Source organism: Haliotis rubra, unplaced genomic scaffold (assembly GCF_003918875.1).
Source record: "Haliotis rubra isolate DU_JTF1 unplaced genomic scaffold, ASM391887v1 Scf523, whole genome shotgun sequence".
Taxonomy (NCBI): domain Eukaryota; kingdom Metazoa; phylum Mollusca; class Gastropoda; order Lepetellida; family Haliotidae; genus Haliotis; species Haliotis rubra.
The window spans coordinates 222,778-250,032 of record NW_025767217.1 but is presented as its reverse complement, the minus strand read 5'-3'; the positions used below and the strand labels follow the sequence as shown (position 1 = coordinate 250,032).

The following is a 27,255-nucleotide window of genomic DNA, read 5'->3' as shown; positions in this document are numbered from 1 at the left end:
TATTGCTTTGTTCATATACCATGCGATAATGAAGAGAAACCCACTCTGCTTTTGAACTTTGTATATACCTGTACTATGGGCCTGTGGCCTTCAGTTCTGAATAAAGATTGATATCGAAAAAGAATATAAATGTGAGGTGAAATTTGGTTTAACGTCGTGCTTGGGAATATTTCGCCCACATGACGACGTGCATGCGTGTGTATGTGTATGTGAGGCTGCTTGTACTAGCCCAGACTGAAGCTGGTTTTATAGTGCTAGCCCACTGAGATAACATGCCGCAGTGAAGCATGAATACCCAACTCAGACACATTATACTGACTCCGAGCCGACCAGTCCTTGTTGTACCAATTAATGTCGAGCGCCATATTTTAACGTCTTTTGGTATGACGCGGTCGGGGATCGAACCCGCGACCTTCCGCTCTCGGGCGGACGCTCTAACCACTACACCACGGAGGCGGTCAGAATATAAATAATGTATTCACAAACATACTGACTGACTGAGTTTAGTTTTACGCCGCTTTTAGCAATATTCCAGCAATATCACGGCGGGGGGACACCAGAAATGGGCTTCACACATTGTGCCCATGTGGGGATTCGAACCCGGGTCTTCGGCGTGACGAGCCAACGCTTTAACCATTAGGCTACCCCACCGCCCCCACAAACATACAATGACAATAAAACCCAAATTGCCCGCGAATCATTTACACATCCTTTGCCTCCTTCTTAGATTGGGCGGTGGGTTAGCATAGTAGTTAAAGCGTTCGCGGGTCTTACCTAAGACCCTGGTTCAATTCCCCACAATGTGTGAAGCCCACTTCTGGTGTCCCCATCCGTGATATTGCTGGAATATTGCAAAAAGCAGCGTAAAACTAAATTCACTCACTCCTCCTTAGATTTGTACATTTTCTTTCGCTTCTCCAGAAATGCCCGTATCTAAATGTGTCCCTTCCTATTTATATTTTTAAAGACTTTTTCAACTCAAATTTCCAACTTACTGCACATGCCATGCAGTTCATAATCATTCGTCACCACTCGCCCCTTTCCGTAACCTCCACGTTCAGAATGTGTCAGAAGAAGTTCGGAGTGGTCCCCTTGACCTTGACCTTGTCCCTGCATCGGTCACCAGGAGGCGTGATCTTGTAAGGTCACGTGTTTCTTCAACGTCAAATGTACTCTAAGCCAAAACGAAATCCTCCTCAATCGGTTTAAACAACGTCATGATAGACAAGACCATTATTTTTACAGAATTCGCGATAACAAATGCCTCTCCTTTACTGAAGATGTTACCAGCGGTTTTTCAACAGTGTCGCTGTGCTAAATATACGATTACACAGACACTGAGGTTGACTGTTTACTTTACTCTCGAAAGGCAATTTGTCATTGACTGGCAGTAATTGATCGTGTGCTGTTCCACTGCAATTAAATACCAGGGCTTTGATTGACAGATTAGTGTACAAGCACGTGCTAGGCGAACACGTGTTCTGCTAGTACATAACAGTTGTACATAACAGTTGCACGCACGCCACCATATTTTGACATCAGTAATTGACAACCAGTCTTAATATGGATACGTTAACTTTGCCAATTTATTGTAACTACGTAACTATTTCTACTGGGAAACAATCACACGTGATGGGATTTGCAACACGCGATGTTTTGGGTTCTTATTTGTGTTTGGTCCACGTGCAAATTGTAGAAATTATTGGTAGTTTAACGTCACACGTAGCAATAGTTCAGTTCTTAGGCGGCGGTTTGAAAATAATCGAATATGGGCATGTGAGTGAGTGAGTAGGATTTTAAGCCGATTTTAATATTCCCGCAATATCACGGCGGGGGACACCAGTGTCCGCCGCCGTGATATTGCGGGAATATTGCTAAAAGCGGCGTAAAACTAAACTCACTCACACACCGTTAACACACCGTCGTCCTACTTCATCACACCTGTGAAGATCCGGGTCTGAATTTGTCTTCAGCAAACCATGCTTGTCGTCAGCCTGGTTCCCTGGGTCTGTTGCGCCTGCGCTAACGCTCCGACAGTTAGCGTTAGCGCAGGCGCAACAGACCCAGGGAACCAGGCACTGTTGGAGCGTTAGCGCAGGCGCAACAGACCCAGGGAACCAGGCTTGCTTGTCGTCAGAAACGAGTAACGGGATTGGGTGGTCAGGCTCGCTTACATAAGTTGGTCACGGCATTTCGCGAGGCCTTAGTTCTTACGGTGACAAACAACGTTTCATATCTTTTCGAATGGTCTCATGGTTGTCAGTTGACAGTAAGGAACCGATAATCCTTTCAGGAATAACAAATGTCCAATCTAACCATCCCTAAATTAGCCAACAACAGCTGTGCTAGCCAAGGATGGTTCTACACTTGGTCCGGTCTAGTAAAGTCATATTTGGAACCAGAACACTGGGTCTCGAATATACGCTTGGCACCAGAAATCTGGTACCGGAAATAAGCTGGGCTACGTCTCGCATATTGCAAGTGGGCGCGCGCAAAGGGAGCCGGGAAGTAGTATCGGAAGTAGCGCCTCGTGAGACTTATAGGTCCTATGTTAACCGGATTATTTACTGACCGCCGCCATATGGAAAATTGCTGAATACTGAATCGTGCGGCGTCAAAGCACTGTTACAAAATTGCCGATGTGGAATAAATGCGTTTCACTCACTAACTCTTTCTGAGGTACGGTGTACTTACATTTGGGCTTGGGGATGAGCGTGCATGTCATATAGTGTATTGTCATGTGCAGTAGGTAGATGTAACCTCTTCGGTACGTCCTCTTCATAACTCCGTACACTATCGGGTTGACAGCGACGCCCATATTGACAATACGCATAGCCCAAAACTCAAGCTCCTCACACTTTCCAGCTCCATTCAAACAGGCCAAGTTCGCAAACTGCAAAAACAAAAGCATGGAACAAAATCAACCAATCTTCCAATTACGCAGATCGATGCTCATGATGATGATCACTGGATTGTCTGGTCCAGACTCGATTTATTTAGCTGGCATATTGCTGAGTGCGGCGTTAAACAAACAAACAAACAAACATCTACCCGGACACTGATAACTGTTTTCCAACTGTCAACCATGTCAACCTGAACGTCTCACCCCCGATCCAGGAAACCATTTCATTGAAATTGGTTCATTAAAGACTGGGGTACGAAATGAATTTACACTCACATGTACCCTATAATGTTTCAAATAAAAATTGGTTCCGAATACAGTAAATCTATAAATTTTCAAAGATAATGTGACTGATATATACGTCAGCAGCCGGCATGTAATTTCTTAAAACGTTTTAAAACAAATTTTGTTTTTGAAATTAGAGCATGTAGAATTATTCTTTGTGACACGTCAGTATATTCAATTCCTTGGATATTGTTGATATGGTTTCAGATGTTTTAAATTAAAAATATGAAATTATGATAAAATCAACTGACAGTTATAACTGAGATACAGTTTCTTTTGTCTCTAAGTCCCAATGCATACAACGCCCCTCTGTGACATCAGGAAGTGAAGTCATTACACAGACCTGACCTGACCTGACCTGACCTCTCAGACAAGGCCAGGGCGTCAGACCCCGGATTAGAGCGTCTGTGGTTCGAATTCAATCACTTGACTTCGAAAAGTTTTGAATGATATCACCGCTACAATTGTTGTTTAACGCCGCCCGACGCCTCACTACAACAGCGGTCTAGACCAGATAATCCAGTGATCGATATTCTGAGCACCAACCCACGCTGCTGGGGTACGCTGGTACACCTTCAACCACTTCACCGAACAGACCACCCGGTCCATTAAGTCACAGGTCGATAGGGACAAGGATTCCCCGCGGTGTCAGAACAGCTGTACCAAGTTGACAACGTCTTCGTAATTTGACACCATCGACTTCATACTCGAGACTGTTAATGTCTTAGAATGTAGGCCCCTAGTACATTGCTATGTAATCTGTTTCAAGTGCCACAGAAAGGAAATACAATGTCAACTGGCTCTGGTGGACGGGGCCAGTTCTCAGGTCTCGGCGGTGTGTTGTAGAAGGAATTGATTTCCTCGTTGCATGCTACATGGAATGAATCTGCCAAATTTTCATGATGTATTACGCACCTTATCTCTGCCATTGAAACATAATAAGAAACTTTGGAAAATGGTTATTTCCTGGGGTTTATGTTTATAAACAGACGCCGTTCATATAACATTATATTTCGGATCTTTACCTTTTTTATTAAACGAATATATACAAAGCAGTTTAGGCGTAAATATCTTCAACGCAAGAGAACATCAGTATACAGTAGCAGATTTTGTTGGTTGTAGGAGAATTGTTGGTTAGCCCAGTGGTTAAAGTGTTCACTCGTCACGATGAATACTGTGTTCGACTCCCAATATGGATGTGTGAAACCCATTTCTGGTGACCCCGCGATTTTACACGGCGGGGGCGTAACTATACAAACTGAAGAAAAGAAAACAGTAATGACAATTGTATGAATAGATCAATTAAAATTAGGGATGACACCAGGTGTTCGCGAAAAACGTAGGCGTGTCCGGTAGCTCCTGCCCTCACACAGCTTAAGTACGTAAGTTTGGTTTCTTGCAACACTCCTAACTTGTGACACAATGGCTGCTTTGGGAAATAAAGCCGAAAGCCGAAAATGCAGAAAATATATATTTACAAGGTTATAACTGCGCAAAAGTAATTTTAGACAGTGAAAGTTGTCAATCGATCTCAAAAGGTATAAATGTAACAAACTGCGTACCTTCTTTAGTACGTCATTATTTGTATGGTGAGAAGTACCCAACATGTGGGAATATGTACCCAGACAACTTCACGACATATCTTTTAACTACAAATAGATCTTATGACATTTATTTGTGAAGGTTACATGAGTTTAAAACGGGGTTCTTTTCCTTTACCAAATGCATTCGGATAAACATTTCAGAAACTCAGCGATACGTGAGATAAACAAGTTACGTAAGATGTGTTCCGATTGATTTCGTAGCTGGTTTAATAAAATTCGTGACCAAGTTGTAATTTTGGCTGTACTGAAAACTGCTCGCTCTTAAACCAATCATAATTCGTATTTCATGTGAGGTAATATAAACGTACTTGCACCATGTTCATGTGCATGTCCGCACTGGTAAATTATCCTACTTCTCAACAGACAAACGGGATTCATGATGGTTCAAGATGCTTTCGGGGCGGTGGAGTAGCCTAGTGGTTAAAGCGTTCGCTTGTCGATGACCCGGGTTCGATTCTCCACAAGGGTACAATGTGCGAAGCCCATTTCTGGTGTCCTCCGCCGTGATATTGCTGGAATATTGCTAAATGCGGTGTACAGCTCACTCACTCAAGATACTTTCAATATGGCTGCTGTAGCGGCCATGTTTATGATCAGATCTGAATGCCATTCAGTTCATACATATATTAGAGCATCATAAACCCAGTAATTTCACAGTGGATGGCTAAAATATAAACAGACAGGCGTCGTTAGTATATAGAAAATAGAAGGCTGAACGGAAACTTATAGAAACTGGACGAATTCTGTATAACTCAAACCTCATTAAGCATGCAGAAATTGATCGATATGAGATGGCAAAATATGGATGCCAATGTTTAAAATCGGATGGAAAATGTTTGAATACACTTCAGAGACTAATATATAAGCCTTGCTGAACTACAATCTGAAACAATTATGTCAATTACCTAAATTTTGAATTGATCGGTGATTTAACGCTGCTCTGAACAGGATTCCAGCTTGTCTGTTTAATGTGGAAGGGAATCCCGAAGTGATGCATGTCTCAGTCGTTCAACAAATTAATGAAACCTACGAATATGGTGCAGACAGGCCCCGGAACATTAAGGCAAACCGGAATTCGAATATCCAAGTATTGATTTATGGCGCGCCCACGGGACGCGATTCTGCACAACCCTCTGCGGCGCCGCTGACGACAACACCGCACTAACAACGGAGCAGGCGGATGAATGATCCGCTGAGAATAATATTATGATTGTCTAATGGTTTGCGTCAGCCTGAAGGTCCATTTAAGACATACAGCGAACTAGTGATATAATGAAGTTTGGATATGTCGAATATCACGGAATAATGAAGTCGATGCTAATCGGTCAAGAGTGTGTGAGGTTTAGGCTGCTTTTAAACCGTCCGTATTTATAATATGTTTCTCATCTGTAACCTCCACCAACAAGAGAGCGGGCGAGCGATAACACCAAATAAAATTTATAAAACAAACAATAGGAACGTTTTTGACTAATTGTGTTACTTAGTTTTGATGAAATTTAAAAATTTAGACCACTTGGTAATAATCTTAAATTTAATGTGTAATTTAGATAGAGTCGCTTTGCAGAGACATTTTGCTACAAAATTTAGATTAAGAATGATCAAGCTGTTATGTTTTTGTGTGGATGGGTGTGAGAGGTTTTCTTTATCCCACCAGGGCACACAGTTTCACTGCGGTGGGAAAAGTACGATAAGGAAATGTTGTTTTCTTTATTTTACGTCGAAATGAAAGATTAGGGCGGATAGGAGATCGGAAGCACAAGAGAAAAAAAATAGTGTGTGTGTGAGTATTGTTTTGCGCCGTTTTTCATGACGTTCTATCAATATCACGGCTGGGGTCACTGGTTCAAAGCCAAGGAGTGGAACTCAAATGTTCCTAAACTCAGCATGGATGTTTTGGGGTCTTTTGTTTCTGGGTTTCAGTTTCGAAGTAAAATAATAAAAATGTATTTTATCTCAATTTTCCCACCACAGTGAAATGTTACATGTAAGACACTTTGCAGTACTCACCAAATTAGGCAACCATGTGACAAGAAACAACATGGCAACCACGCCCATCAACTTAGCGAATTTCTTCTTCTTCTCATTTTCCTTAGATCCAGGCTGTGACAGTTTGTTTTGATTGAGCTCATACGCAATGCTGATGTTGCATCCGACGAGGACGATGATGCCAATGAAGAGAAGGATGATGGTGATGTAAACGATCTCGTCCACGTAGAGGTCTCCGTGCGAACCGTCCGCCTTCTTGTTGTCGGTGATGGCACAGTACCACCCGGCCTTCAGACGAACAGGGTACTTCACCAACGGAATGGACGCCAATAGAAGACAGAACAGACCTTCAAGGGTTATAATGGCTTTGATTTTCATGAGTGTGAAGTTCAAACGCTTGTATACAAATGGTTTGGTGATTGCTATCCATCGTTCGACGTTGATGAGGACGATGATGGCGAAGGTGGTGTAGATGTACCAAACGACGGTGACGGCGCTGAACTCGCAGAAGATGCGGCTGTTGAAGTACTCGCCTCTGATGGAGGCAATGATGCTTGGGGTGAAGACTACGATTGCGGTGAGGACGTCGTTTAACGCAAGGCCGCCGATGAGGGTGTCGGGAACGCTGTCTCTGTACTTGGACATCATGCAGACGATGATGTATGTGAAGAGGTTGCCGATGTAGGCGACGGGGATGATGATGCCGTTGTAGAAAATAACGAAGCCGATATGAGGGGTGAAGTCCACGGACGGTCTGAGGTAGTGGTTCTCAATGGCGTTGGTGCCAGTTTGGTTAGAAATCCTGATGTTGGATTCTTGAAGGACGTTGTCGGTAGCGTTAACCATGATGATGAAGGCAATCTATGCCTTTGAGTCAAATAACTCTCCAAGTTAAGTCACTGCACAAACGCTTAATATATACACTAAGACAAGTTATACAAGCAGGGAATCAGTCTTTCAATGTATCTTCGATATTCAGGAATAATAAGATTAAGGCCTCAGACGAATTTGAAAAAGTTCACAGAGGCATCATTCCATTTCCCAGTAGCACAATCAAACACGTCCCTTTGTAAACACTCCCGGAATGTCCCAGCGGATCAACCAATCCGAATATATATTGTTTTTTCCATGTTACACAACACCATAAATTAACAACGCTTCACGAATCCAACGCAACAGGAATCTCAGAGTAAAATCACAGTTATCTCCCCTGACCTTCATTCTGAAGTTGCATAAGCGAGCCAGGTTTCCTCGGTAACAGTGGAATCCATTGAAGTAACGGAACCGCTCCTGAGTATGTTTATAACAGAGATAGGAGTACGTGGCATCTGACAGCGAGTTATCCGAGGAGGCAATCACACGGCAGTCTGTGTCAGGCTTCCCTACCACTGTGCTGGAACATCAAACGGAGATCACTGAAATGTACGACAGTCAATCATCATTACTGTTATATACATCATTACTTATATACTCGGTCGGAACATCTTAGAGGTAACGGGTTTAAATTTAAACATGAAAAAGTATGGTAAGTGCGAAACATGTTTTTATTCAATAAATTGTTTTTGTTCTTTTTGTAACACAAATTTAAAATACCTCTGTTTGGAAGGTGTTAGTGAGTTGATGTCCAATTTGGCTGAAGATTATATCTATAGAATACTTTGATTTACATATAAATAATAATTTAAACACAGTCAAAATAACCAGTACGAGTATGATGATGATGATGATGACGATGATTTGGAGATTTACCGTGTGCTTTCCGGCATATTGCGCATTTCGCTCACGGTGTGTGAGTGAGTGAATGATTAATTGATGATTGATTGATGATTGGTTGATGAGTGAGTGAGTGAGTGAGTGATTTTGGTTGATAAAAAAAGGACGCTTTATTAGTTTATAAGTTATTTTTTAGCCTGTATCTTCGACCAAACAAAGAGTAAAATATCTCATTTATACAAGCAAAGTTTCTGTTACTGTGGACCCCGGTAATCCAATATCTAGGCAAACCTAGTAGAATAGCAAACATATAGCGACAAAACAGTATACATGTATTCTTATTCCGTATTGCAGAAATATGCTATTCTGGAGAATTTCATCCAAATTTACGAGCTTATACTGTTTGTACCTTTCGGACTCATAAATCCATGTTGATTGAATCAAGGTCTATTCTGAAAGGCCACGTGGGAACTCCGACAAGACTTAAGATCAATAAAACAATAGGCGTTAGACTAAATGGAATTAATAACCGAGATTGTTAACGCTCATCGCCATCGTGTTTAAGTAGAATTGTATGTCATTCTAGTCGATAAACGTGAATTACACCGCTTATCATATTGACTGGATAGGGATCTGGGTATTGTTTCCATTAACCAGTGTTAGTACCAGGTCATGTTATATTAGTCGATAAACATGAATTACAGTTATTTCTCTCTCTACGGGAAAATACACTTGGCCATAAACGATTCGGTCGTATTATGGCCTGCCAATTTACATTCTGAAGATCAGCGATAAGCCATACATCGAGTTAATGCTTGGGATGAATGTTCACATAGCGCGTACAGTTAGCGAGTGAGTTTAGCTTTACGCCGCACTCAGCAATATCCCAGCTATATGGTGGAGGTCTGTAAATAATCGAGTCTGAACCAGACAACCCAGTGATCAACAGCATGAGCATCGATCTAGGCAATTAGGATACAATGACATTTGTCAACCAAGTCAGCGAGCCTGACTATCCGATCCCTTTAGTCGCTTCTAACGACAAGCATTGGTTGCTGAAGATCAATTCTAACCCGAATGTTCAAGGTTAGCGAGTGAGTGATTGAGTGAGTGAGTGCGTGCGCGAATGATAGGCACCTGCATTCAATACGACCTGGGTACAATGTGTGAAGCCCATTTTTGGTGTACCCCGCCGTGATATTGCTGAAATGCTAAAAGAGGTGTAAAACCACACTCACTCACTCATTCATTCATTCAAAACGACCATTAAACGGTGCTAATGGAGACACGCCAGTCCTTGAGCGTATGTCTTTGAATACAATGCGCTTCTGTTTTCAGAAGGGATTTATGGATATTTATGGGACTGCTTCTGTTGCTTAGATTTATTTGGATATTTATTTATCATTTAGGATATTGTCACTGCCCGTGTTTCGGATCAGTTATCCATACTGGCGCAAAAATATTTAGGAATAAAGCGCGATGGTTAACAACATGAACACATTCAGATTTGAACCCAGGTTCACTACCAGAAAGGCGGACACATGTTCCACTTGGCTAACCTACCTCAGACATAGAAACCCGTAAATGAAAAAGGACGTGCTGCAACACATCAGTCTTCCTGATTCATACTGAACTACAATGAATCCTTTAAAAATTAACTGGTCAACAGACTCGATCAAAATAACAACGTTTGTGAAAATCGGCGTATCAACGACACGGTGTAATATCGCGTAACTGACAAAGTTCCACGTTTAAAAAAAGGGCCATATTTTGCAAACCTTTACATAGGACCCTTGCATGAAAAAACATGCAGATGACTAATCAGATGAGTGAATATTCTTTTACGCCGCTTTTAGCAATATCAAAGCAATATCAAGGCGGGGAACACCAGAAATGGGCTTCACACATTGTTCCCATGTTGGAAATTAAACCCAAGATTCGGCGTGACAATTAAACTATCTGGGCTAACCACCACCCCGGCTCTTACTAAAAACGTCAATGTGTGAAGCCCATTCCTGGTGTCCCCAGCCGTGATATTGCTGGAATATTGCTAACAGAGGCGTAAAACAAAACTCACTCCCTCACTCACTAAACGTCATAGTATTTGTTTGCAAGTGCCCAACGACTTATCTGTACATAATCCCACCTGCACTGTTTATCTCCCAAAATAATGGTTTGCTCAGTGTATATCACATTAAATGACAAATCCAGTAAACAAAGATATAATGGTGGTATTAATTACAGTCCGGTTGAGGTGTATGGCAGATTGACGGTTCTCTGGGGTATTTGATCGGTCAATAAAACCTAATGAACGATGCAGATACCAAGCTTGTAAATGCTGACCCTCTTGTGCTAGTTTATGGACACGAGAAAATTTATGACACGGTCCAGTTATATTACTATTTTGCTGTCAGGCCCTGTGAAATCCGTCCCGGTGCGACATCGCTAAGACTGGCGATGCAGACACAAATGTTTGATGCTTCATATTTGCAAACTCATTGTGTTTACATTTACCCAATTTTATTTACCTATTTTCATAACAAAATGTCCGAACCTGAGATGCCTCTATAAACAAATCTAAATATAATGTAAATGTAACTGTAATTTTAATAAACGACATAAACGAAAGAAGATCTTGAGATCGTTATTTAAAAATGTAATATTGCATTTTATATATTATATAAACGAAAATGGATGGTTATGAAATTCATAAAATTCATATGACACTTACCTCTACTTGCATGGAGAGTTGTGAAATGGACAAGGGCTTCAGATCATCAGCTTCCTGTGTAACCATCTAATGAAGTCCATATTACTGACGTGCTCCGATGTCGCTAAGATACTGGTTGTTAATGCAGCTACCTTGGATCAATTCGGGTTAATATTGTGTCTTCCTTTGTCCGTTTCACATTGTAATCAAAGCTACTCAGACCAGCGACACCTGAACCAGTGTACGTGCTGCACTACTTCAAGTCGTAGAAACGAAGTACGTGATACGAGTGTTTCCAAGATTTGAGAAGGTCCACTGGGCCTGTAATCATTATACGAGTATTTCCGAGACTTGAGAAGGTCGACTGGACCTGTGATGACTCTAAAACATGACAGCTGGCGTTTATCATGTCACTAGAAAGAAACAGGGAATTTGTTCATCCTTGGTGCTGTAGACGACTACCATCAACCTGTGATAAAGATGTGGTCATTGTTAAACTGTTGCCCAGTTGGTCTTATGCTGCAGAGTGTTTGGTTTACCACAGTTGATGATGCGGACACAAACCCTGTCCTTATACAGCGAGGTTCAACTGATGCTTATTGGTCGTGGAACGTATCATATAGTGTTAGATCTACTGTTTAACATTGACCGATAAATTCTTATGATTGCAAGAATGACCTAAAGGTCGATGTTTGTCAGAAATATATTAATGGTGTTTTCATAATGAGCGTTGACGTTTTATCCACTCTGAATGAACAGGCAACTGTGGATTAAACGACTTTTAAACACACCTATAGAGCAGACAACTTTTAACCACACCAATGGAGCAGACGACTTTTAAACACATCTATGGATCAAACGACTTTTAAACACACCTATGGATCAAAAGACTTTTAAACACATCTATGGATGAGACGACCTTTAACTGACTGACTGACTGACTGAGTTTGGTTTTACGCCGCTTTTAGCAATATTCCAGCAATATCACGGCGGGGGACACCAGAAATGGGCTTCACTCATTGTACCCATGTGGGGATTCGAACCCGGGTCTTTGGCGTGACGAGCCAACGCTTTAACCACTAGACTACCCCACCGCCCCCCGACCTTTAACACACCTATTGAGTAGACGACTTCTAAACACACCAATGGAGCAGACGACTTTTGAATATACCTATTGATCAAACGACTATCAAACACACCGATGGAGCAGATGACTTTTAAACACACCAATGGAGAAGACCAATTTTAAACACACAAATGGAGCAGACGACTTTTTAACAAACCAATTGGGCAGACGACTCTTTACCACAACAAGGGAGCAGACGACTTTTGAACACACCAATGGAGCAGACGACTTTTTAACACACCTATGGAGCAGATGACTTTTAAACACACCAATGGAGCAGACGACTTTTTAACACACCTATGGAGCAGACGACTTTTAACACACCAATGGAGCAGACGACTTTTAAACACACCAATGGAGCAGACGACTTTTAAACACACCTATGGAGCAGACGACTTTTAAACACACCTATGGAGCAGACGACTTTTAAACACACCTATGGAGCAGACGACTTTTAAACACACCTATGCATCAAACGACTTTTAAACACACCTATGGAGCAAACGACTTTTAAACACACTTCGATGGAGCAAGACGACTTTTAACACACCAATGGAGCAGACGACCTTTAAACACGCCTATGGAGCAGACGACTTTTAAAACACCTATGGAGCAGACGACTTTTAAACACAACAATGGAGCAGACGATATTTTAACACACCTATGGAGCAGACGACTTTTTAACACACCTATGGAGCAAACGACTTTTAAACACATCTTTGAAGAAAACTACTTTTAAACACACCTATGGAGCAGACGACTTTTAGACACGCCTATGGAGCAGACGACTTTTAGCACACCAATGGAGCAGATGACTTTTAAACACACCAGTGGAGCAGTCGACCGTTAACACACATATGGAAAGACGACCTTTAAACACACCTATTAATCGAACGACTATTAAACACATCTTTGAAGAAAACTACTTTTAAACACACCAATGAAGTAGACGACTTTTAACACACCAATGGAGCAGACGACTTTTAATCACGCCTATGGAGCAGACGACTTTTTAACACACCAATGGAGCAGACGACTTTTTAACACACCTAAGGAGCAGACGACTTTTAAACACACCTATGCATCAAACGACTTTTAAACACACCTATGGAGCAAACGACTTTTAAACACATCTTTGAAGAAAACTACTTTTAAACACACCTATGGAGCAGACGACTTTTAGACACGCCTATGGAGCAGACGACTTTTAGCACACCAATGGAGCAGATGACTTTTAAACACACCAATGGAGCAGTCGACTTTTAACACACCTATGGAGCAGACGACCTTTAAACACACCTATTAATCGAACGACTTTTAAACACATGTTTGAAGAAAACTACTTTTAAACACACCAATGGACTAGACGACTTTTAACACACCAATGGAGCAGACGACTTTTAAACACGCCTATGGAGCAGACGACTTTTAAAACACCTATGGAGCAGACGACTTTTAAACACAACAATGGAGCAGACGATATTTTAACACACCTATGGGGCAGACGACTTTTTAACACACCTATGGAGCAGACGACTTTTAAACACACCTATGCATCAAACGACTTTTAAACACACCTATGGAGCAAACGACTTTTAAACACATCTTTGAAGAAAACTACTTTTAAACACACCTATGGAGCAGACGACTTTTAGACACGCCTATGGAGCAGACGACTTTTAGCACACCGATGGAGCAGATGACTTTTAAACACACCAATGGAGCAGTCGACCGTTAACACACCTATGGAAAGACGACCTTTAAACACACCTATTAATCAAACGACTATTACACACATGTTTGAAGAAAACTACTTTTAAACACACCAATGAAGTAGACGACTTTTAACACACCAATGGAGCAGACGCCTTTGAACAAGCCTATGGAGTAGACGACTTTTAAAACACCTATGGAGCAGACGACTTTTAAACACAACAATGGAGCAGACGATATTTTAACACACCTATGGAGCAGACGACTTTTTAACACACCTATGGAGCAGACGACTTTTAAACACACCTATGCATCAAACGACTTTTAAACACACCTATGGAGCAAACGACTTTTAAACACATCTTTGAAGAAAACTACTTTTAAACACACCTATGGAGCAGACGACTTTTAGACACGCCTATGGAGCAGACGACTTTTAGCACACCAATGGAGCAGATGACTTTTAAACACACCAGTGGAGCAGTCGACCGTTAACACACATATGGAAAGACGACCTTTAAACACACCTATTAATCGAACGACTATTAAACACATCTTTGAAGAAAACTACTTTTAAACACACCAATGAAGTAGACGACTTTTAACACACCAATGGAGCAGACGACTTTTAATCACGCCTATGGAGCAGACGACTTTTTAACACACCAATGGAGCAGACGACTTTTTAACACACCTAAGGAGCAGACGACTTTTAAACACACCTATGCATCAAACGACTTTTAAACACACCTATGGAGCAAACGACTTTTAAACACATCTTTGAAGAAAACTACTTTTAAACACACCTATGGAGCAGACGACTTTTAGACACGCCTATGGAGCAGACGACTTTTAGCACACCAATGGAGCAGATGACTTTTAAACACACCAATGGAGCAGTCGACTTTTAACACACCTATGGAGCAGACGACCTTTAAACACACCTATTAATCAAACGACTTTTAAACACATGTTTGAAGAAAACTACTTTTAAACACACCAATGGACTAGACGACTTTTAACACACCAATGGAGCAGACGACTTTTAAAACACCAATGGAGCAGACGACTTTTAAACACACCTATCAATCAAACAACCTTTAAAGACACCAAAGGAGCAGACGACTTTTAAACACACCAATGGAGCAGACGGCGTTTTAACACACCAATGGAGCAGACGACTTTTAAACACACCTATCAATCAAACAACTTTTAAACACACCAATGGAGCAGACGACTCTTAAACACATCTACGGAGCAGACGACTTTTAAACACACCACTGGGGCAGACGATTTTAAACACACCAATGGAGCAGACGACTTTTAAACACACCATTTGAGCAGACAACTTTTAAACACACCAATGGAGCAGACGACTTTTTATGGAGCAGACGACTTTTTAAACACACCAATGGAGCAGACGACTTTTAAACACACCAATGGAGCAGACGACTTTTAACACACACCAATGGAGCTGACGACTTTTAACACACCAATGGAGCAGACGACGTTTAAACACGCCTATGGAGCAGACGACTTTAAACACACCAATGGAGCAGACGACTTTTAACACACCAATGGAGCAGACGACCTTTAACACCACCAATGGATCAAACGACTTTTAAACACACCGATGGAGCAGATGACTTTTAAACACACTAATGGAGCAGACGACTTTTAAACACACCAATGGAGCAGACGACTTTTAACACACCTTTGGAGCAGACGACTTTTAAACACACCAATGGAGCAGACGACTTTTAAACACACCTATGGAGCAGACGACTTTTAAACACACCTATGGAGCAGACGACTTTTAAACACACCGATGGAGCAAATGACTTTTAAACACACCTCATGGAGAATGGAGAACGACTTTAAACACACCAATGGAGCAGACGACTTTTAACACACCAATGGAGCAGACGACTTTTAAACACACCAATGGAGCAGACGACTTTTAACACACCAATGGAGCAGACGACTTTAACACACTAATGGAGCAGACGACTTTTAAACACACCAATGGAGCAGACGACTTTTAACACACCAATGGAGCAGAAACTTTTTAAACACACCAATGGAACAGACGACTTTTAAACACACCAATGGAGCAGACGACGTTTTAACACACCAATGGAGCAGACGACTTTTAAACACACCAATCAATCAAACATCAATCAACGACAACTTTGGAGCAGACACTTTTAAACACACCAATGGAGCAGACGAGATCAGACGACTTTTAAAACCTTACACCAATGGGGCAGACGATTTTAAACACACCAATGGAGCAGACGACTTTTAAAAACACACCAATGGAGCAGACGACTCTTAAACATTCCTATGGAGCAAACGACTTTTAAACACACCTTTGAAGCTAACACTTTTAAACACACCAATGGGGCAGACGATTTTTAAACACACCAATGGAGCAGACGACTTTTAAACACACCATTTGAGCAGACAACTTTTAAACACACCTATGGAGCAGACGACTTTTAAACACACCTATTGAGCAGATTACCTCAGTCCACGCGCACGGGTCAGTTGGTATGTCCTCATCAGTGTAATTAGCGAACCAGTCCATCATACTGTGAGACCGGGCTACCTAATAATACGTTTTTAGCATATCACGTGCCAGACCAAACGCTGATTAGGACACGATTTCTGGGTTGATGGCTGACATGTGCGTAGACACGTGATACAAATACATTCCACCTCTATCCATTAACAGAAGCATTTCCAATCAATTCAGTATTATCTGCAGACTCCAAACAGAGAGTCAGAAGTGTACGCGTGTTTACAATGAAAATACGTTGTATAAAGTGTTCCGCAGCGCAAAGCGTCAGCGTGTTAATAGGTTGGTGTGGAAATTCGCAGTGTCACCTAGTGTTTTATAAGTACATGTATTTCTACAGACAAATGTGTGGTGTATGGGCACACAGTGATGTCTGATCAATGAAAATAGAGCTGTCTTCTCTGGACATGTAAACCTTGTGAATGGATACATGCTAGTGAGTGTGAGAGTGAGGTGGAATTGGGTAGCGACAGATGGTAATAAAATATAATACATGTGTATGAATTAGTTATATAAATATTGGTCAAAAGCATTTCAAAAGATTCGGTGGTGATAGTGAAAATGATTGTAGCGCTAAGACTACTGCACCCATGTACACTGCGTGACCTGTACTGTCAGTAAAGATACAGTACCATAGTGCTAACCTATTGAGATAGCATGTGACAGTTTCACGTGGCTACTCCACTCACACATAGAATACTGGCCACATATGAGTTCATTTAATGACCAACACCAGGCAGGGAAATAACAATTAACATCACGTTTGGTATGACATGGTAAGGACGTTCAGGTAATGACTTAATGCAGGCTGATATCAACATTGTAAGGATGTCCATGGAATGATTGAATGCTGGCTGATATGAACATTGTGAATGATTGAATGCTGGCTGATATGAACATTGTGAATGATTGAATGCTGGCTGATGTGAACATTGTGAATGATTGAATGCTGGCTGATATGAACATTGTGAATGATTGAATGCTGGCTGATATGAACATTGTAATGATTGAATGCTGGCTTATATGAACATTGTGAATGATTGAATGCTGGCTGATGTGAACATTGTGAATGATTGAATGCTGGCTGATGTGAACATTGTGAATGATTGAATGCTGGCTGATATGAACATTGTGATTGATTGTATGCAGGCTGATATGAATATTGTGATTGATTAAATGCAGGCTGATATGAGGTGAGGTAAGGTGGGGTGAAATTGGGTTTAACGTCGTGTTTGAGAATATTTCGCTCATATGACGACGTGCATGCGTGTGTGTAAGTCCGGCTGCTTGTACTAGCCAAGACTGAAGCTGGTTTTATAGTGCTAGCCCACTGAGAAACCATGCCGCAGTGAAGCATGAATACCCCACTCAGACACACTATACTGACTCCGAGCCGAACAGTCCTTGTTGTACCCATTAATGTCGAGCGCCAGGCAGGGACCAACAAGTACCATATTTTCAACGTCTTTTGGTATGACGCGGTCGGGGATCGAACCCGCGATCTTCCGCTCTCCGGGCGGACGCTCTAACCACTACACCACGGAGGCGGTCGCAGGCTGATATGAACATTGTAAGGTCTTGTGCAGCAACAAACTAAGAGTAGTGGTCAGGCCCGATGATGACCTGGTTAAATACGTTATTGATTGCCCACACACGTGATCACTAAATACTGTAAACTATGTTTGTGACGAACACGCTTGTAACGAACTGGCATATATTAAAATCTTTGGGTTTTTAGTCAATGCCATTTGCAAATGAAATGAAATGCAAATCTGTTCCACTAAACGTGAAGATCACACTCTCACACTATCAAGTATAAACTCGTGAAGATCCTGGTTAGATTGGGCCTTCAGGCGACTATCGAGATCCGGCGGTCAGGCTCGATGTTTGTTAAAGAAAGAATGTGTTATAAGCAATCTATCTTCAACAACAATGTCGAACTGAAACAACACAATGTTTTCTATTGACAAAAACTCTGAAAACGTAACGTTTGTGACTGAAAATGTCACTAAAACACATTCACTTGTTTCCAACGTCATGCATAGTCATCTACATTTGCGTTCATACCCGTGAAGATCCGGGTTAGAATTGATCTTCAGCAACCTATGCTTGTAAGAGGCGACTAACGGGATCGGGTTGGCAGGCTCGCTAACTTGGTTGACACATGTCATCGTATCCCAATCGTGTAGATTGATGCTCATTTTGTTGATCACTGGATTGTCTGGTCTAGAATCAATTATTTACAGACAGTCGCCAAATAGCTAGAATATTGCTGAGTGCGGCGTTAAACCCCCACCCCCGAAAAACAAAACAATACAAAACAAAACAACAACAACAACAAAACCAAAATAATCAACAACAACAAACAAATCCACCTGATAAGCAACATAAATGCGATATTACGAGCGCTTATCACACCCACACGAACAGCACTCTTGGCACGTTTTGTGTCAGCGTTCCCAACAAACAAAATATCTTCTCGCAAACGCAACATTGTTCAGTGCACGTGATTTGTCATGTGACAGAGCGCGGGAAGTGCACGAGTGAAATCAGCCATTGCTGGGATGAACTGGGAGGCTGACAACATCAGCTGTGAGTTTCCTTCATGATGTTATACATATATACTGGCGAATGTTCATTAAAGCTAAACTTCAATCCTTAAATCGGAAAGTATGAGAGTTGGTGTATGTACCCACATAGACGAAATATCTGTATTCAGTATGTTATCGTTAGTTGACGAAGACATTTTTCAAAATTCAGGTTCAAAAATTGAATTGTGTTATATACGCAGATGGGTGCATATGATGGATGCTGCTTTAAAGTTACTCTCCCCACATCCAACCCCCCCCCCCCACACACACACACACATGATCAAACCCTCAAACTCCCGTGAAAATGCAAATGCAAGGTAGAATTCGTCTCCAGCAACCTATTCTTGTCGACTGACTTGATCGCGTGTTTAGGTTCATACACAAGGTGCAACATGTCATCGTAACCCAGTTGTATATGACGACGCTCATGGTGTGGATCACCGACTTGTCTGGTCTAGACTACATCATTTAGAGACACCCATTACATATCTAACTACTGTCGGGCGAATCGCTGAGCAACAAACATACACACAAATAACTTAATTAAGCACCCCTGTATTTTTGCAATGGTAGGTTTTCAACGCGTACGTGTCGTGGTGACCACGATGGAAAAACATGAATTTGTCTGACCCGTATGATCCTTTGACTCATAAAAATGACACAATGATTGGAATCCATGTTGAATTTATGATAATTGCTCATTAAACAAACACCGATTTTTACACAAAACCATGTCTGTACAAGTATGGCCCCGGAATGTTTAATGTTGAATTTATTGGGGAATGTGAACATTCAAAATGTCATTTTGCGTGTCTTACACGATTCAAGGTCAATACCGAGTATAACCTCCATGTGACTGTATAACAGTCAGCACGCTCCTCCTCTTACCCCTGCCTGCCTCCTGATACTCTGAAGGGGCAGTCTACGCCATTCCACGTGTAAAGCAGCTTCCAATTGGTCCAGGTTCTGTTAAGGAGGATCCCTTTGTTGCACACGACGACCAATCATGTCCCAGTACATGTTTCGAATTTGAAGGTTGCAAGTACAGTCGACTGTCATAACGAACTAAAACCCACACATTTTAGTTAGAGTTCCGCCCGTAATCCCCGCTTGAAATGTAGAATACATCTATTTATTAGGATTATTTCGAGGGGTTAGGGTTAGGGTTTGGGTTTGGGTTTAGGGTTAGGTTTGGGGTTAAGGGTTAGGTTTGGGGTTAAGGGTTAGGTTACCCACTTTTTTCGTCCTGTCTATTACTAGACTTTCCATGTTCATTGACTCTCTGTAAATAGTTTTAACTATTTTTTTCTCCTATAGTATTGTAGCGCCATGAGCGGGTATTAGTACCTGGATGTAGCGCTATATAAATACCCACATTATTTATTATTATTATTATTTATATTATTTAATGAAAACCATAGGCCTATATTCTTAGGCACAGAATGATCAGAAGAAATACGGGGGTTACGTGCGGAAATCTTTCCCAAATTTTAGGGTGCGGTGGGGTAGTCTAGTGGTTAAAGCGTTGGCTCGTCACGCCGAAGACCCGGGTTCGAATCCCCACATGGGTACAATGAGTGAAGCCCATTTCTGGTGTCCCCCGCCGTGATATTGCTGGAATATTGCTAAAAGCGGCGTAAAACCAAACTCAGTCAGTCAGTCCCAAATTTTAGTTAGAGGAAAAGACAGCTAGGGACCAAAGAGAAAATCTGTTTTATTCCTCAGTTATGTGCAGAGTTGCGTCCCTTTGGCAGGGCAGAAACTTACGATCGTATGTTCGGATCCCTCTTCGCACTGTCTAGGTTTGTCTGTACCGCACCAGGCTTCTCTCCCACATCAGACCAACACACCCTGATGTAACTGGAAAACTGTTGCAATCGGCCATAACCCAACAAATTTGCTCGTTCAAAATGTGAAGAAATTTGGTTTGTTTTCACTTAACCACTAACATTGAGAATGTATTAAATTGCTCTTCTAAATTTCTAAGAATGTACTTTTGGTTGTGTGTGGGGCAGTGGGGTAGCCTTGTGGTAAAAGCGTTGGCTAGTCAGGCCGAAGACCCGGGTTCGATTCCCCACATGGGTACAATGTGTGAAGCCGATTTCTGGTGTCCCCCGCCGCCTATTGCTGAAATATTGCTAAAAGCGGCATAATACCAAATTCATTGAGGACAATGAAATTTTGAATGAATGGTTCTCTTAATGACATTATGGTTAGTGCAGATATGTAAAATCTAGTGTTAGAATGTTCAGTAGTAATACAAGAATAGACAACCAAGAGTCCCTGTGCCTGTCTTTGTCGACATTTTAGGATGTAGGACTATATATACAGGGAAGTAGTGGCACCTTCAAAACAAGAACTAAATAACGATACCTGGTTTCTTTTAAAGAAACCTACCCGTTAAGATCCGGGTAAGAATGAACCTTCAGCAACCCATGCTTTTCGTAACGGGCGAACCGCCTCCGTGGTGTAGTGGTTAGAACGTCCGCCCGGAGAGCGGAAGGTCGCGGGTTCGATCCCCGACCGCGTCATACCAAGAGACGTTAAAATATGGTACTTGTTGGTCCCTGCCTGGCGCTCGGCATTAATGGGTACAACAAGGACTGGTCAGCTCGGAGTCAGTATAATGTGTCTGAGTGGGGTATTCATGCTTCACTGCGGCATGGTATCTCAGTGGGCTAGCACTTTAACACCAGCTTAAGTCTTGGCTAGTACAAGCAGCCGCACATACACACGCATGCACGTCGTCATATGAGCGAAATATTCTCAAGCACGACGTAAAACCCAATTTCACCTCACCTCACCTCACCTCGTAAGGGGCGACTAACGGGATCGGGTGGTCAGGCTCGCTGGCTTGGTTGACACATGTCATCGGTTCCCAATTGCGCACTCTATGCTCATGCTGTCGATCACTGGATTGTCTGGTCCAGACTCGATTATTTACAGACCGCCGCCATATAGCTGGAACATTGCTGACTGCGGCGTAAAACACAACTCACTCACTTAAAGAAACCTACTATATCCCATTTTCTGTGAAGTATGAAAGTCATAATTGAAGCAAGTCTGGACTTTACCCTCAATCTGTACTCCTTTTCGGTTAAAATGGAATCAGATGTTTGCGTCAAAACACATTTCCAGGAACTGAGACCATAAGTGTGTGTTTCAGAAAAGCATGTCTGGACGCGGTAAAGGCGGCAAGATCAAAGCCAGCAAGTCCAAGAGTAGATCTACCCGTGCCGGACTCCAATTCCCCGTGGGACGACTTCATCGGCTACTCAGGAAGGGGAACTATGCAGAACGAATAGGCGCAGGTGCTCCTGTATACATGGCGGCTGTGCTAGAATACCTAGCGGCAGAGGTTCTAGAACTGGCGGGAAATGCCGCGAGGGATAACAAGAAGGCTAGGATCGTCCCTCGTCACATACAGCTGGCGATCAGAAACGATGACGAACTAAACAAACTCTTGAGTGGAGTCACGATATCCGAGGGCGGCGTTCTCCCCAATATTCAACAGGCATTGCTTCCGAAGAAGTCCAGCAAAGCAAGTGCCGCGGCGTCCTCCCAGTCCCAAGAGTTCTGAACTGTATGTTTGTGGTTAGCTCCCTTGTGGGCCGAAGTTGTCTCCCTTGTGGACCTAAGTTGTCTCCCTTGTGGACCTAAGTGTGGACCTAAGTTGTCTCCCTTGTGGACCTAAGTTGTCTCCCTTGTGGACCTAAGTTGTCTCCCTTGTGGACCTAAGTTGTCTCCCTTGTGGACCTAAGTTGTCTCCCTTGTGGACCTAAGTTGTCTCCCTTGTGGACCTAAGTTGTCTCCCTTGTTGACGTTAGTTATCTCCCTTGTTGTGGGTACTTTGGCTTCCCGACAGTCAGCTGCTTGTAAAGACTTATAAGATTCGTAGTTTTCTTCATTGACTTGTTATCTTGATTGTATGACTTACTGATGTTACAAGTATTTGAAATATATATTGCTGTTTCTTGTGTTTCGTTGCTGTTTTATTACCTTAAGGAAGAATGGGTGATAACGACTAAAGTGTAGGCTCGTCACGTCAACATTTCGAATCCAAAATGATTGTGTAGAGCTGATTTACGTTGTCGCCACCCGTGAAGATCCGGGTTAGAATTCCGGGTCTTCAGGAACCGATTTTGTAGTAAGAGGCGACTTAGGGGATCGGGTGGTCAGGTTCGTTGACAGTCATATCCGTAGATCCATGTTCATGCATGTCGATCACTGGATTATCTGGTCCAGACTAGAGTATTTACAAACCGCCGCAATATAGCTGGAATATAGTGAGAGCGACGTTAAGTAACAAACCAACACACACATTGTTGTATCGGCTTTGATCAAAGCATCGACAAACATGCTCAGTACATGACGACATTATTCAAGAGATCACCCTCGATGATCTTGAGGTCTATATTTCCACAGTCGTCACCACTCGCCCCTTTCCGTAACCTGCAAGAAGATTCGTTTCCAAATCAATGGATGTTATGGGCGAAAATACGACAATCCAATCAGAATGCACGATAGGACTGGGACTATTTTTATCAAAGTATCTGAGAACTTAAATCGCTAATGGCATTGTGATTGTTTCAAAAATCGTTAACAAAAATGTGTATCGTCATTTTGACATTACAAAGAGCGCTAATAGAACTCTCGAAAATTGAGGTTTTTAGTAAGGATAGGGACACAGACGTAGCGTCAGATCCACGCGTGCGTTTGTTTGCGTAACGGCTCCCATGTTTCGGACTGAGTGTTTTCTTTGACGATCCTGCTTGCTTTAGAGATTTTACATGCGCTTACTGACATGATGCGTATTTCGCAAACGGTTTGACGATATGTTTGGCCTTCCAACTCTATTTCATTTTTATACCCAGTTTGATACGTATCCAGGAGTGATAACTATTTTAAATATTGTAATTATATAGCTTCGATTTTCAAAACAACGTGGTGTGGTGTGGTGCGGTGCGGTGTGGTGTCCTGTGCATAGAACTCAGGTCACAAACAAGTTGAAGTAAAGCAAAGTTGCAGGGGCGGATACAGCTTTTTGAGAAAAGGAGGGGTGCACACTTCATTTTCACCCGAGTTTCAATGGTCTTTTAACAAACTTTCAGCACAAAAGAGGGTGGGGGTGCAAAAAATGGATAGGTGACCGTGTTTGGCAGCTTGACCCCTGAGAGTTCTAGGATATTAGTCCTGCCCCACACCGAAGCACATGCGATTCATGTAGTCTCACCTTCGGCAAGTGAGTTTGTTCAAAATTGCCTCTGTTCACTCAGCAGAAAATGGGTACCCGGTGGGATAAGTCAAGTGACTATTAACCGTCCAGCGCCTCACAGGCAGCTTGGGTTATCCGGGGTAATAATAATCAGATTGTGTGATAGCGCTTTGAGCATGTGTCTTGTAAGGCTCATTAGAAAATTAACGTTTATTATAAAGTGATTATGTATGTGTCGAGTAAACTTCAATCTTCAGCTTACATTTCACAGGGAATATCCTGGTCTGAGGTTTATGGGAACGTTCCTGTATATTTAGCGTATTAATTTTAAACTTCCAACAGAGCTATGGCAACAGAGGTGATTCAGACAACAGCATACTAAGCCATGTTAGGATTCGCCACGAATTCTTCAGTTTCAGTCATATCTTTAAGTCGTACACCAATTTTTCATTTCGTTTGGTTAAATTTGTTGAATATGAATGCCCGTTTCGTTTGAGAAATTGCTAACAGATGCCTCTTCTGCCCAAGATGACTAATATGAATTCACTGTTTTAGGTGAGCTAAATATATTCCAGCTATATCACGGCGGGGGTCACCAGAAATGGGCTATCCCCATGTGGGAATCGACCCTGGTTCTTTAACCACTAGCCTATCTCGCTGCCCCAAATGTCTTAAGTTCTGCGGCTACGGTCCTGCCCCACCTATAATTACCATGATTACAGAGTTTGGGACGCCTTCCAAGGGTTGAGAAATGGGGTCACATGTGGACATGGATATTGGGATTATTGCCGAGTGACAGCCAAGATGACAGGTATACCATCTAACGTCTTATACACTCTGTCAACTAGACCACTGAAGCGATGTAATTGTACAGCACAATAACACAGTGTATTAATAAAAAGAGAGGTCCCGCCAGTGGACGTTTGGGTTTACTGGCGCGGGGACTTCTATATATGGAATTCGTTTCAATTCGTTCGTTCGTTTCGTTGACTCATAAAGGATCGTGGGAAGTGTTTAACGTACATATTGACGTACACTTACAGTTATCTATCTAATGTATTTTCGCCATTGGTACAATGTAATGTCGCTACAGATGAAGTGGTGAAACGCTGGAGGCTGGTGGATGCTTCAACTCATCGACTGGCTCTTGCCGTGAAGATGTAGGGTTGTACCACTGTGGTTGTATGTATTGACTGACTCTTGCCGTGAAGATGTAGGGTTGTACGACTGGTGGTTGTATGTATTGACTGACTCTTGCCGTGAAGATGTAGGGTTGTACCACTGGTGGTTGTATGCATTGACTGACTCTTGCCGTGAAGATGTAGGGTTGTACGACTGGTGGTTGTATGCATTGACTGATTCTTGCCGTGAAGATGTAGGGTTGTACGACTGTGGTTGTATGCATTGACGCACTCTTGCCTTGAAGATGTAGGGTTGTACGACTGGTGGTTGTATACATTGACTAACTCTTGCCGTGAAGATGTAGGTTTGTACGACTGGTGGTTGTATGCATTGACTAACTCTTGCCGTGAAGATGTAGGGTTGTACGACTGGTGGTTGTATGCATTGACTGACTCTTGCCGTGAAGATGTAGGGTTGTACGACTGGTGGTTGTATGGATTGACTGACTCTTGCCGTGAAGATGTAGGGTTGTACGACTGGTGGTTGTATGTATTGACTGACTCCTGCCGTGAAGATGTAGGGTTGTACGACTGGTGGTTGTATGGATTGACTGACTCCTGCCGTGAAGATGTAGGGTTGTACGACTGGTGGTTGTATGCATTGACTGACTCTTGCCGTGAAGATGTAGGGTTGTACGACTGGTGGTTGTATGGATTGACTGACTCTTGCCGTGAAGATGTAGGGTTGTACGACTGGTGGTTGTATGCATTGACTGACTCCTGCCGTGAAGATGTAGGGTTGTACGACTGGTGGTTGTATGGATTGACTGACTCTTGCCGTGAAGATGTAGGGTTGTACGACTGTGGCTGTATGCATTGACTGACTCCTGCCGTGAAGATGTAGGGTTGTACGACTGTGGCTGTATGCATTGACTGACTCCTGCCGTGAAGATGTAGGGTTGTACGACTGTAGCTGTATGCATTGACTGACTCCTGCCGTGAAGATGTAGGGTTTTACGACTGGTGGTTGTATGGATTGACGGACTCATGCCGTGAAGACACTCTGACGTGCTTGACATATCGATGCTCATGATGTTGATCACTGGATTGTCTGATCCACACTCGATTTATTTTGGATACGATCAATTTTCATCAAACTTGACTACAGGTCTTCTTAATTATGACTTTGCCAGTTATTGTTTAACACAACACTCGGCAATATTCCACCTATATGACGGCGGTCTGTAAATAATCGAGTCTGGACCAAACAATCGAGTGATCAAGTTAATTGGGATACGATGACATATGTCAACGAAGTCAGCAAGCCTGACCACCTGATCCCGTTAGTCGCCCCTACGACAAACATGGGTTACCGAAGACCAGTTCTAACCCGGATCTTCATGTGTACCTGTATATGAGTGTATATGTATACGTGCATGGCATTGTATATGTAATGTTACTCCATCAGACGGAATACACACAGCACTATGTATAAATTGTCTATGAGGTGATGTGAAATTGGGTTTAACGTCGTGCTTGAGAATATTTCGCTCATATGACGACGTGCATGCGTGTGTATGTGTATGTGTGGCTGCTTGTACTAGCCCAGACTGAAGCTGGTTTTATAGTGCTAGCCCACTGAGATACCATGCCGCAGTGAAGCATGAATACCCCACTCAGACACATTATACTGACTCCGAGCCGACCA

General features: G+C 42.4%; 1 protein-coding gene and 1 long non-coding RNA gene across 2 annotated transcripts; one reads left to right on the top strand and one right to left on the bottom strand.

Annotated features, from left to right (window-relative positions):
- On the bottom strand, positions 1–26,471 carry LOC124252772. Its single transcript, XR_006892024.1, has 3 exons — positions 26,460–26,471; positions 22,125–22,132; positions 1–96 (listed from the first exon to the last, which is right to left on the bottom strand). It is a non-coding gene; the product is annotated as an uncharacterized LOC124252772 (long non-coding RNA).
- LOC124252771 (histone H2A-like) lies at positions 19,096–22,958 on the top strand. Its single transcript, XM_046686427.1, has 2 exons — positions 19,096–19,212; positions 22,378–22,958. Exon 2 carries the CDS (start codon positions 22,384–22,386, stop codon positions 22,789–22,791), a length of 408 nt encoding a protein of 135 aa, XP_046542383.1. The 5' UTR covers positions 19,096–19,212; positions 22,378–22,383; the 3' UTR covers positions 22,792–22,958.
- Positions 26,472–27,255: the final 784 nt, after the last annotated feature.

Coding starts and splice junctions, on each gene's coding strand:
- LOC124252771 (XM_046686427.1), top strand. CDS start 22,384: ATGTCTGGACGCGGTAAAGGCGGCAAGATCAAAGCCAGCAAGTCCAAG.